Consider the following 13,534-nt stretch of genomic DNA (forward strand, 5'->3'; position numbering starts at 1 on the left):
AGAAATAACCCACCAATCTAGGCTTTCATGCATGGTATTTCCGCTGTTATTCTTAAATTTTTAGTTCAGTAGAATGTTGATATTCCATTCCGTTTTATTCTATTCTAGTTCATGTTTTTCTCACCTTCATGAGATGCCATATACAGAACAAAGAATGGAGCGCGAAGCTGCAACTCTGACGGAGGAATCCTAAACACTTCTTCATCTCGCCGTGCCATGGAACGCAATTCTCTTTCGTCGGGTTGAGAGCCTATTCCCACAACGATCAAACGCGCCTTTGAGTCTAGTAACGGCTTGGCAGCTGTGCCAAGTGGTGTAGACCCAGGCACCACCACTTGACGACCAGCTGTCAAAATAATTACATAAATCGGAACGTTGCTTCGCGCGGTCTTTCGAAGATTATCAGCCTCTTTAAGGGCGGCGTCAATGCGTCTTCCACCGGAGAGGTACTGAATATTCTCAATTCCGTCTAAAAGATCTGGTAGGTTGTCAAACGAGTTAAAGTTGATGACAGAGCTCGCTGATGAACTGTACCTTACAACTGCTGCGCGGGTTTTGTTTGGCCCAATGCTGAAGTGTCCAACGATGAACTTAATAAAGTTCTTTTGCTGCTTAAAAACGGTCGGCGTGACACCGGAAGACGAGTCCAAAAGGAAAATCAGTTCTGCTCTGGGAATATGAGTGGGTTGTATTCCTAAAAGTAAATTTTCACTGTCACACGCATATTTTTAACACTTGGATTGTACTTTACAAAACGATAGCTGGAATGCAGATTCACGAAACTTTGAACTTCCACAGAAATGATGGGTTCTGATTCTATTGTCTTTTTCGAACGTGGATAGTCCCATTTATAAATGTGATCAGTATATAACAAAGAGTCTAATCAGAAATAGATAAAAATAAGAGAAAGACGCTAGTAATCAAATGGTCCGCAACCGAAACTGATTTTTCCCAAACGATTTGTCATTTTGTATTTTTAACACGGCAGTAAAGCATCTTACGAAAGATAATACGCCGATCAAATCAAAACTTCAAAACTCTTCCCCCCCCCCCCCCCCCCGGGCAAACTTCGGGGAGGGGGGAATTTGACCTTTGCCTGCGTAGGGTGGGAAAATTGAACCGGAAGTGTCATGTTTCAAATGGACGAGATGGAAGAGTTTAAAGGAAGGAAGAGATGAAGCATTTGTGAGCGATTGGCTTACAAAAAAAGGTCTTCAAAAGGTCTTTATTAAAGACAGGAGGAGCCGACGACGATTGTTCTTTAGTGGGGTATGACGGACAAATCCAACGATAGGTAGGGCATTTGAACACCATTTTGGCCCGAGGGGACGGGAATTTGAACGAATTTGTTCAAATGCCCGGGGGGGGGGGAGGGGGGTGTTGAAGTTTCGAGTTGATCAGCGTATAATTCCTCTGGTTCAGATACCGAAGAAGCAAATCTCATCCAAGACCCCATGTATCGGGGTGGTGGGATTTAGTTTGAATGGTGCATTACAACAAGATTAACAAATTCTAGTCTCTCAATTAAACCGTGTTTGACTGGTTCTTTCACCGGCTTTCTTTCACTGTGTAATTAGGAAAGATGGTTTAAAAAAAATCACTTCTTACCTTTGTTTGCCCTAATCCTGAGTTGTCTCGAGAATAAATGCACGTTGGTAACGACCTCGCTTGGGGATGAAATTATTTGGACATCTTGCGGATTTTTTGTGATTTGGTATAACTCACGGATGTCTGGATTCTTTCCGATGCCGACAACAAGAATGTTAGCGTTAGCATCCCGTAGAGGTTGCGAGGCTCTGTCGAGTGGAGTTATATCTGATGCTTCACCTTGCGGTCCCGTTGTAATTAGGACGACAATCTTTGCTGCTGATGGCCTCGATTGTGACATTTGCTGCCCCGCTGCAGCTAATGCTCTATCAATACGTCTCGAACCTTAAAAAGGACAGGAAAAAAAACAATAAATAATGTTTTTTCTTTTGTGATCATGCAACAAAAATAGCGCAAATGTTGTCAGTTTGCATGCAATGCAGATCCATCCGAGATAGATTTTTCTAACATGAACTCGATAGCATAGAAACGTTTATTGAGTTGTTCCACTTACATTCAACAACGAAAAACCCGGCATTTTACCTTGATAATAGAGAGATTGTCTAGATATCTCCCTAATTAGATGCACTCAGATCTGAATAACCTGCGTAACGAAGTGTCCCCCCTGCTCGTCTCCCCAACTTCAAGATCGTTCGTGTCTCGGAATACAGACAATTAACGTGACAAAGTGTCCACCCAAATGTTGCTTCTCAAGTAAGGATAAACAGCTACAAATAACGCTACCCTTGTCCTTTATCTTATTGTTGGAAATAGGTATTGAAGCCATGTTTACTTTTTTTGCAATCCTCGTGCGCGCGCTGCATTGCGTTAGCAATAGCGCGCGCGAAAACTGTGTTCGGCCACCTTAATTGGATATCAAAATTGGGCGTGCATCTAATTAGGGTCAAACCTGGACACAACTGGCAATCGCAAGGCTAAAATTTGCGTTTTGCCTGGAATCAGGTAAAGAGCGACTTCTCAAAAGACAAGGCAAGAGAGAATATGAAAATTGTCAAGTGAGCTATCATTCACTAATAGGATCAATTCTGGACATATCTGCTGAATGGTAAACCCATTGAAGCCTCGAACAGTCTTAGATAATATTACAAAAACACTAGTGGAGCATAGCATTGCTGTCTATGCCTACCTTTGCGATACTTTGCTTTTTCGACTTCATTTTCAAACTTTCGGCGTGTAGTGTAAGACTTGAGGTCTGATATCAGGTATGCTGATGAACTGTACAATATTAAACTTGCTCGCACGTTATCAGGTGTGGTTGCCACGTTTTTCATTATGGACTTAATGAGGACCTTCTGACTTTGGAAGTACTCTGGGCTGCCAGCAGTGGAAGCGTCCATCAAAAACACAATGTCAACGTTCAGTATCTTTCGACTTGTTATACCTGATACAAAAGTGTAAAATAAGTAATGTTCCCTCACATATTTGACGAGGTGTGAGGCTTTCAGCCATAAAAATGAACTCTTGTCGAAAGTCGTGTAGACCTTTGCTAACACTTTTGGCGCTTTACAAGAACTACTTCAGTATTAACCAAGGGTGCGGGTTATTGATCGAGAAACCTCGGCCTCTTTTTCTTTTGACGTACAATCTTGGACAAAACTCGTTGGGAAAATAGGACAACCCACTAAAATGGTCATTCCGTTATTTGTCTGTGTTGTAAAAGATTAACTTCTCCATACCTTCCCCCCTCCCCTTTGTCCAATGTCGGTTAAAAACCGGGCCAAAGGTATTTTTCACCACATTAGCAACATTTGTACGGGGGAGAGGGGTACGTGGGCTTTGTTTGTTAGGGCATGTTCAATGATGTTCACGTCCGATTTTTTCCCAACAGTTTTGTCCAAGATTGTAGCAATCGCTCTTTCTTTACGTTTATTTTATTACTTTATAGTTGATTCAAGCCGAAGGGATCGTTTACATTCGGTAATGCGAGCGTTTTATCAGTTCATTTATCGTTTGAACTACATGAACACGTGATCTAAACAAATTTTGGTAAGGTAAATCTCGTCGATAATCGCAAGAATCAACGACCAAACAAACGTCATGGATAGCAGAGAAGTGCCAATTTGACGTGTGAATTACATTAATTAACTTTTGCTTTTAACTTGCGTCATCGATCAATTGAAATGGACCTGTTGGCATTGTGTTAGAATAATGCCCTAGCTCTAAGCTTATAAGAGCGATCCTACGACTCAATCCAGGCTTACCAGAAAATATATCACAAAAATATAAAATATTACCTTGCTCTATTTCAAGGATCAGTTTTGACAAGGCGTTACTCAGGCCATCAAACGAGGGAACAATTGAAACAAGCCCACTGTCCTCTACCAAAACGTCAAAGTACTTTGGGTCGACGTCATTAGCGATAGAAACAACGAACACCATGGCACCGAGGGTGTGAAGCTTTCCTGCCGATACTGACAGAGTTGGTGCATCTAAGGGCTGTCGACCAGACGTTAACAATACAACAATTTTTGGACGCGAAATACGCGAGTCATTTAAAACGTTAGCAGCGATTTCCAAAGCCTTGTCTATTCTACGAGGTCCACCTAAGGATGCCATGCTATCCATAATGCTGTTAAAGGAGGGGAGATCGTTGTTATCATCCAAACCTATTTCCAGCCGTGAATTTGAACCGTAAGCAACAACGGCAGCCCGAGATTTGTCTGGAGATATATTCAAGCGCTTCGCCATGAACTTGACAAATGCTTTTTCTTTATCGTAGCTGATGGGGTTGACGCCGTCAGATGAATCGACAAGGAACACAACATCGACAGGACTATCCGGTCGCAGCGTACCTGAAAAACACAGAAAAAAAAAGCGTGAATGATCCTTTTAAACCGCGGACCGATTGTCTTAGTTGTTTGAGCATGGGACTACTGTGCGGGAGGTCGCGGGATCAAAACTCTGGCGGGACCAACACTCGGGACTTTATCTAACTGAGGCGAAAGTGCTGCCTTTGCGATGACATCTGCAAATGCATGGTTAGACTTTCTAGTCTTCTCGGATAAGGACGATAAACCGTCAACCCCTTCTTACAACTCTTCGATGTTTATAATCCTGTGAGGTGTAAAAAAAACCAAACAAACTATTAGCGGATTGGATTCCCGGTGTTGGGGTTTGTTAGGGTTAGCTCAAATCCGAGAGTAAATAAAGATATGATGATGATGATGACAATACTCAACGACTCTAAGTAGCATACGAAACCCTCCAATGACACTGAATAAAAGTGATTTTAATGAAGCATTTTCTTGGTGTCGTGAGTCGTGATAAGGCCATTTATAAATAACATTAAACGTTCTAGATCAGTTCATGTGGGGATAGATTGTTGGGTTAGGAGTGAGAGAGAAGAGGTAAAATCGCGAGGAGCACCACAAGGAAAAAAAAAAAAAAAAAGCTCTTACCTGCTCTTTCACTGATATGGCCAGATACTTGTTTTGTTTGTGATTGTAAGTTCTCAAATGATTTCACAGATAAAACATCCTGAGGAACCACTACCAGAGGTCTCAGCTCTTTGGCGTCTGTCTTCTTCCCGACTGCCACAACAACAGTTTTTACTCCGGCCATACGCATCGGTTCCGTGATATCTAACAAGGATTCTCCAGTACTGGCTTGCCTTCCTCCAGTAAGGAATATAACGACCTTAGAGGATTCTTCCTTTGCCTCCTTTAATAATCGATTGCCCATTCTCAAGGCTCGGTCTATCCTTCTTTCGCCACCAACGTAAGATGCGTCATCAACCGCTTTATCGAAGTCCTCAAAGCTCTGTAAGTCAATAAATCTTGAAGCATAGGAAGCCTGGTCTCCGTAGGTGATAGCTGCTGCTCGGGAACCGTCCGGTGCTATGTCGAGGTTTCGAAGAATCGACTTGACAAAATCTTTCTGGATCTTGAAGTCATTCTGACTGACTTCATACGAAGAGTCAAGCACAAAGAGGACATCAGTGTCCAAAAGCGTTGCGTGGACAGGATCTATGAGGGACAAAAATAAATCAACAAAACGATAAATAAACAAAAGACATAATGAATATAGTTATATGAAAAGATCAGGTTGATATAAAAAAAAGAGGAAAATTAACAGTGATATCGCAGACAGTCGGTGTTTGAGAATGATAATGGCATGGATTAAAAAAAAAAGGTCTGAAATACAAGACTGCAGCCTCCCACTTAGCTGACAAAAAATAAAGGAAATACCCAGAACAAGCTTATAGACGACTTTTACGCTAGAATTATAAGAAAGGATATCCTGTGTATTTTAGTTTAAAGACTTTATTCTGTCTTCTCCGTTTACCCTGCTGTTGAGAACAGATTGAAATATATGTTATTATGTCCACTCTGAAAACGTAATTGCGTTCGACGAAGGAGACCGAAGTTCATAATCCTGGGTGTCCTGCGGTTTAAGGGTGACTATTAAAATATTTTTCCGTCCACCGTCTGCATTTTCTGCGCCATTTTGAATGACGTCAAACTTCAGGTGCGCAGAGACTATCGCCCACCTCGTGGTTTTCTTAGTAATCTGAGCAAGTCTGAGCATCGTAAAGTGAACGTCTAAAGACTACCTCGTGGTTTTCACAATAGTTTAGTAAAGTTGAGGAAGGCTTGACACTAATTTAAAGTGATCTGTTAATCTATAAGTTGATAAGTAGATGAGTTATTCGCCTGATACGAATCGGAAGTTGCTTAACTAAGCATGCAAATATGATGTTTACGTGTTGCATACACAGCCGACCCATTACATCATGGGAACTTGTCGTTTTTTCTACTAGGATTTCATGTCGGATTCTAAACGCTTAGTAATTTACGTATGTATCCAATTGTAAGTAAGACATTATGCTCACGTTCAAATTAGGATGTTTACTACGATAGAAACATCATATACCTCCTCACATATTTCAGAACCCAAATTTCCTCCCCACGAATGCACTTCATAATCAATGATTACTCCTGGTACATATCCTTATATTAAAGTGCTCAGTACTATGACCAAAAAATCAATTCTTCCTTTTTCTTGGATTTCAAAGCTATGTAAAGTAAACACTAAGTTACCCAAGTTTTAAGCCTTGATTTCCAAAAGAGACCTGTTTATTTTAACTGGAATTTTCCTATTTAATGGTCTGCTATTAGTAACTTTAAAATCTTGAGAGGGCTGTATCAAGGAGAAAATGACGTTAAAGACTCACTAGTTTAAGAATGTAAAGCGCGTGTGCGCGGCTCAAATTAATGTATAGCATGGGGGTTTTCGGGCTTTCAGGCTTGTAAACTCGTGTTTTGCATGTATAATAAGCTGCATTTACTCCCTGAAATTTTAGGCTAGCGAGTAAATAACATCATTTTTCCCTAGATTCAACCCTCTGAGGCTCAATCGGTCAGTTTTGAACGCGAGTAATCACAGACCGTGAAATCCAAAACTTACACTCAAAGTACACAGCCTTTGAATAAATTTGACAGTCAGGTGTTAAGCAAACACAATTTCAAAATATGGGAAAAAAAGGAGGTGGTCTTTTAAAATCATAGTAGGCACTTTAAGTAAACTGTATTCCACCATTTCGATATCGCAGCATTAAATAAGGAGCCTCAAAAACCAGTTTTCTTCACCTGGACGGCTCAAAGTTATGTAAGTCGCCACAGAGCTAACATATGCGAGAAGATCATTCGCTCCTGGCACTGGGTGAATGTCTTTGGATTGGCGAACAACTGGAAGAAGCTCTTGGACATTATATCGATTTCCAAATGCTACGAAAACAACACTTGCTCCCATCTCCTGCAGCTTTCGTACAGATGACTGAAGAGAGCTTGGTCCTGCGTCTTTGGAGTTGCGACCCCCAGTTATCAAAACTACTGCTTTCTGCGAGCGCTCTTCTAACGAAGACAAGATTGCGTGGGCGGTATCAAGGCCTTTGTCCATTCGTCTTGCTCCGCCTTGGTAAGTAGTCGAATCCACTGCGGTGTAGAAGTCTCGTAAAGAACTGTAACTGCCAAAGCTTATTGCAATTGAATTCCTGGAGGATGAGATCGGAAAAAAATAGCCTTGAATGAAGGATGAAAGAAGAAAACTAATAATAATAATAATAATAATAATAATAATAATAATAATAATTGAAATACCAGGATCTAGCAAGAGAATTGAATTGAAGAAGTTATGGAAAATGAAAACAATGGTAATTCCTATTGTAATCGGAACATTTGGAACAGTTCCAAAAGATCTAAAGAAGAGACTAGAGAATATTGGTATAGAGACCAAGATAGACGAGCTTCAGAAAAGTGTTATTCTGAACACGGCAAGGATTCTTAGGAAGGTCCTAGAAGTTTGAGGAAACTTGTTGTCACCAAGCTTCCTGGAGTTCGGAAGTTCCATTGGAAGTCCAATGTGCGAAAACAAGATAATAATAATAATAATAATAATAATAATAATAATAATAATAATAATGATGATGATGATGATGATGATGGTGATGATGATGATGATGATGGTGATGATGGTGATGATGATGATGATGATGATGATGGTGATGATGGTGGTGATAATGATGATTATGGTGATGATGATGATGGTGGTGGTGGTGATGATGATGATAATAATAATACTGTAACAGGAGAGATTTAGAAAATAAATTGACTAGGAAGTTAAACGCTAAAAGATTTTCAAAACACATTTAAAAAGCGAACGACGTTTCGGCGCTACGTTACGCCATTATCAAGGTAAAAAGTGAAAAAGTATAAGGTGTAATAGGAATATATACAATGTGAAACAATACATAAAATATTTGCGGATACTATGGGTATAATTCCCAAGGTAAGGAACAAAGAAAGAAAAAAGAAAAAAGAAAAAGAAAAAAACGAGAAGGCTTGATGTCCTTTATATATAACATTTCGTAAAGACTAAGCAATCAAACTTGCTGTTACATTTCCTCAGAACTTTGAAAAGGCGGTGAGGCTTTGTTCTGTTGTTGTTGTCATGCTGTGTTTCAAGGTGTTTCCCGATGGCTGAATAACGGTGTTCACTTAAGTGTCGGGCAGTGAACCCGACATAATTTGCATTGCACAAATCACATGGAATAAGTTTAGAACGCATTGAGTGTTGACGATCGGGGGCTTGTTTTGTTTGACAATCAGAGTTTGTGACAATTTTCTGATTGTAAAGACGGGTTTTACGTTAACATCCATCTTTGCTCCCCGAGAATAGATATCTTTGCGAACGCCATCAGCTGATCGCTGATCTTTAAAAGGCAATACTATGTAAACAGATGTGTCTGCTGAAGGCACGGTGTGTATTTCATTATCTGGTTCCTGGCTGAATCGACAAATGTTTTCGGATAGCGCAGATTTGAAACATGGTGCGTAACTTGTTGCATTCTTTTGCAAAGCCCTCTTTTGTGGAAGATAGGCGATACGCACGGTTAACCATTGACTAGGCCTTTCTTGTATCTGTTGTCAACGTGGCTTTGGAAATGGAGCTGCAGTCCTATGTCAGTTGTATCTCTGTAGACTTCCGTTGTTAGAGTGCCACCACATTTTGTCAAGACTGTACCGAGGAACGGAATAGAGCCCTCGTGTTCAAGTTCCATAGTGAAAGACAAGCTAGGGTGCACACTGTTGAGTACTTGAAGGAAATCTGTCGCTGATTCTGTGTTGGGCATTGTGACTAAAGTGTCATCAACATATCTTCGATGAAAAGATGGAATCATTTTTTTTGTTGTTCTAGTTGGTTTTCTCTATGGCACATGAAAACGTTGGCCAATAGTGGACCCAGCGGTGAGCCCATGGCTACACCGTGTGTTTGTTCATACAATTCGCCGTTGAATTGGAATAGCTGCTTCGTAATAACGATTTTTAATAGATCCGTCAGTTGATGCTTTTGGAGTTGTGTGTTATGCGTCTTATTAAACCAGTCACCCTCGAAAGCTTTGTCGACGGGAATGTCAATAGTTTCTTTTAAAGGAACATTGGTGAATAGCGCGGACACATCATAGGAGACAAGGATATGATTAGGCTCGACGGTAGTGTTTTTAATCTCATCAATAAAACCAAAAATATCGTTGATACAATATTTGTTGGTTGATAACGACTTTAATTTTTCATCTAACCGTTTCGCAGCGCCGAAACGTCGTTCGCTTTTTTAAATATTTTAAAAATCTTTTAGCGTTTAACTTCCTAACCAATTAATAATAATAATAATAATAATAATAGTAATAATAATAATAATAATAATAATAATGATAATAGTAATATCAACGACAGCTGTTACAACAATTACCATGACAACAAAATGGAAACTGAAAGCTTAAAAAATTGAAAAATCTGAAACAAGACAAAACACAGAAGAAAAGAAGCACCGTTGTGCATGGACACATGATAAAATACTTTTTAGAGACACCAAAAGAGCGCGAACTGCATGTTAGCAACACTTTAGCACTGTAGTACATGGGTATCGCTTCTCGTCACCTGTTTCCGAATGAGATAACAGCAGCGTGGAATTTAGGAATGGATGAGTTAAGTTCTCTGGCTAAGGCTTTCACAAAAAGAATCTCCTGTGAAAATTCTTGGTTCGTCACATCTGATGATGAATCTATCAAAAACACAAAGTTGTAGACGGGAGCTGGTCTTGGATGATCTACGGAAAAATAATAGAAAGTTGATTCAATAGATCACTATCTTTCCTTGTTGTTCAAATTGCCCCTGTAGCTACTCTCTTAAACGACAATTATATACGAGAGAGAAGTATACTACAAGACCAACAAAACTAAAATAAAATGGTATTTCCCGGAAATTCTCTTTTCACTTGAAAGTCTGACTCAGTCTATGAAGCGAAAGAGAGGAGCTGTATGAATACTAACATATGCGACTGCTGAGGCTGCATGGGGGTAGATAAAAGTGAGAAATTTAGGTGACCAGAAAAAAAATAGGAGAGGAGGGGGAAAGGGAAAACAGCAAGATGAATGGATGAATAAAATTTTGTCTCGGTAAAAGGGAAAAGACTAAAGATACCTGTCCTTATGTATTTGACAACACGTGATACTTGGCTCTGCAGCATGTTAAAGAGGATCTGGAACAAGTCCTCTGGATTGGCCACCAAAGGACGTAGCTCTCGTGCACTTGGGTCGCTGCCGATGGCAATCACATAAGTGTGGGTACCCATGTCTAGCAGAGGCTGAATGCCCACGTCAAAAGGTGTGACATCTGATTCTTGAGCCTGACGTCCTGTGGTCAGCAGCACAAGAATCTTGGAAGAATAAGGATCAGTGCTGTTGAAAATGCTTGCTGCTTCATCAATTGCACGGTCGATTCGTCTTGTACCTAACCGAGATAATTCAATGACAGAAAATTACTAGAGTGTCTTAATAGGGAGAAGGGAAAAATAAAATTTTAGTCAGAGCAGGAACAGCTCAATTAAGAGTTGAAATGCACGGTTTCAGCTATGGGGAGTTTTCATGTTAACTTTGATTTGCTTGCTCTACTAAAGTTTGAACAAATTATTTGTTTACTTTCATCAGCTCTACATGCTGTTACAATGTGGAAGGGAGGCAGTGGTTAGGACGCTTGCCTTGAGATCCGGAGTTCCCGGGTTCAAGACTCGTTCTGACCACTCCTTGAATATGTTCCGGGTAGTCGTCGGTTCACCTTGGTTTGCCTCCTGCCAGTTGGGATTCTTAACAGTTGTTGTTGTTGTGTTCTGTCGTTTCGTTGATTGTGTTTCATTGGCCCTCCCACCAATGTAGCCCGGGTTCGATTCCCAGACTAGGCATCTTGTTGGTTATATTCTCTGCTCGAAAAACCAAGCTAGTACGATTTGATGTGAGTTGACGTGATTTGAGTTTTGTCCAGTTGACGCCTACATGAAGTTCATCATTATGTGCAGTGCAAGATTAAACCTAAAACTGTCCGAGAAGCTGCAAGAAATCATGTTTCGTCCTAGAAAATATGTGAAGATACAAAAAAATGAAACCTGATGAGCCTTTCGCTCGTTCTGTCTTTTTACAATCCCAACAAAGTAATACCACGGAAAAAAATAGACGAAAGAGAAATATGGGTCATGGTTTCCATTCCTTCCTTGGTGTAATAAGAGAGCAAAACTCGAAAGATTACAAACCCTCAGCGGGAGTTATCCTGTCCAGAGCGCTTTCGAATTCTGCCAGAGTCGAGTAATCGTAAAAACTAATGCTGCTGAAAGGAAAGCTTCCGTAGTTAACTACTGCTGCCCATGTTTTCTCTACGACTCCAACGTAGAAACTTTTTGCCAAGTCTTTGATAAAGTCCTTTTCTTTCTTGAAATGATCAGGTCTCACAGCGGATGAGGAATCCAAAAGGAACACAATGTATTCCGCAATTATCGGCGTTTCTGTTAGTAAGACATCGAAAACAAGGCAGTGACTTTCTTCAAAGTAAGAGCTAAGATAATCAGTCAAAGAGAAAGGGAGACATAAACTAAGAATAAAGCCAGGATCCGACCCAGGATCCGAGCTAGTATCCGAGCTAGGATGCGAGCCAGAATTCGAGACCTAACCGAGACCTAACCTAACCTAACCTAACCGAGACCTTTAGAACCTAACCTAACCAAGACCTGCCCTAACCCTACCTAGACCTAACTAGACTAGAACCAACCTAAATAGACCTAACCTAACTGATTCGAGACCTAACCTAACCGAGAGATTCGAGAATAAATAGCGGAGAAAGCTCATCTTAGCTCGAATCCTGGCTGGAATCCTGGCTCGGATCCTAGCTCGAATCCTAGCTCGAAGTTTAGGTATCCTCAGAAAGGGATTGAGTAGAACAAATTATTTTTGGAAGAGATTTACTTTTTTATTAGTAACTCAGTGTTACTGGGAAAAAAACCCGATTGTTCCTTTGCAGGACCTTCCGATTGCTAGTTAGGATGCCGTACCACTGAGCTATAGCAGGAAATTGTCCCGCCATACTGCTGGGATGTGAATTGTCAAAATGAAGCATTTTCACCATAGTACTGAAAGAGAAATTTTCGAATAAATAATTGTCTTTATTTCGCTTAACGGGGATGATATATAACTCCACTTATTTTTTGTCCGAGTCAATAATTAGAGACATAGCACACAATAATGAGTTCACAGTTCTGTTCGCGCTTATCAGTTAAACACAATGAAAATCTCATGATTTAAAAGTTTTCATGGCCTTGATTTACAGGATAGACCCATTCGGCTAACTCAAGGTCTTTCGGGTTAAGGTTCTTTGTGCACCCATTTGCATGATAATGTAGCATTCACATTTTAATGATATGGAAATACTTAAAACAAAACAATTAATTCCCAAAGGATTTGAATCGGGTACAATATTAAGTTTATTACCCATAACATGAGAAATTGTACAAATCTATACGCTTATTTTCATACTTGAAAAAAGCCTATACAACCAATAAGAATGGCGTACAGCTCTTTCACTCGTGGAAGTACTGTATATAAACCAATCAACGATAGCGTAAAGGCCTTTCCAACCCAATCACTCGTGCATCTCGTGAAAATCGTACTTTGTTATTGAACTAAATTAAATTTGCATTTGGTTCTATTGTTAGTGAGTTTTTGTTTCTAATTTGAGTTCAGAAAACTATTTCAATGAAAATTCTCGTCTTATGTGTAATAAACAGTTTACGTCATAGAAAGTGCGGCGTACAGGGTTTTTATTCACGAGTAGCCGAATATGTCTATCAGTGCGTCATATGAACAATCACATATCCACAACCAAATGTAATATTTTCACAGTTTACAATGGTCCAAATGTTGAAACGTCGTCGAAAGCAAAGAAGGAGCACAGAAAAGAAGTGCTTTGTATCTAATGTGGTTCAAAGTTTTTTAAACCAGTTGAATTTCAAGTTTTCTCTGTTTCAGATTATGATAATAAATATGAGTCAAAGACAAATCAAAATTGAACTGGTTGAAAAAATTATAAACCAAGAAAAAATTTAAAAG

General features: G+C 39.9%; 1 protein-coding gene across 2 annotated transcripts in view; it reads right to left on the bottom strand.

Annotated features, from left to right (window-relative positions):
* The window catches only part of LOC138037560 (uncharacterized), a 91,291-nt gene that overhangs the window by 21,941 nt on the left and 55,816 nt on the right, over positions 1-13,534 (bottom strand). For both annotated transcript variants that reach the window (XM_068883473.1, XM_068883469.1), the window contains exons 30-38: positions 11,689-11,937; positions 10,587-10,895; positions 10,044-10,212; positions 7,197-7,600; positions 5,007-5,573; positions 3,843-4,400; positions 2,735-2,989; positions 1,609-1,932; positions 125-694 (exon numbers count right to left, since the gene is read on the bottom strand). In XM_068883473.1, coding sequence (XP_068739574.1) covers positions 125-694; positions 1,609-1,932; positions 2,735-2,989; positions 3,843-4,400; positions 5,007-5,573; positions 7,197-7,600; positions 10,044-10,212; positions 10,587-10,895; positions 11,689-11,937 — 3,405 coding nt within the window. The remainder of the gene's footprint in view (positions 1-124; positions 695-1,608; positions 1,933-2,734; positions 2,990-3,842; positions 4,401-5,006; positions 5,574-7,196; positions 7,601-10,043; positions 10,213-10,586; positions 10,896-11,688; positions 11,938-13,534) is intronic.

Source organism: Montipora capricornis, chromosome 1, assembly GCF_036669925.1.
Source record: "Montipora capricornis isolate CH-2021 chromosome 1, ASM3666992v2, whole genome shotgun sequence".
NCBI classification, from domain to species: Eukaryota; Metazoa; Cnidaria; class Anthozoa; order Scleractinia; family Acroporidae; genus Montipora; species Montipora capricornis.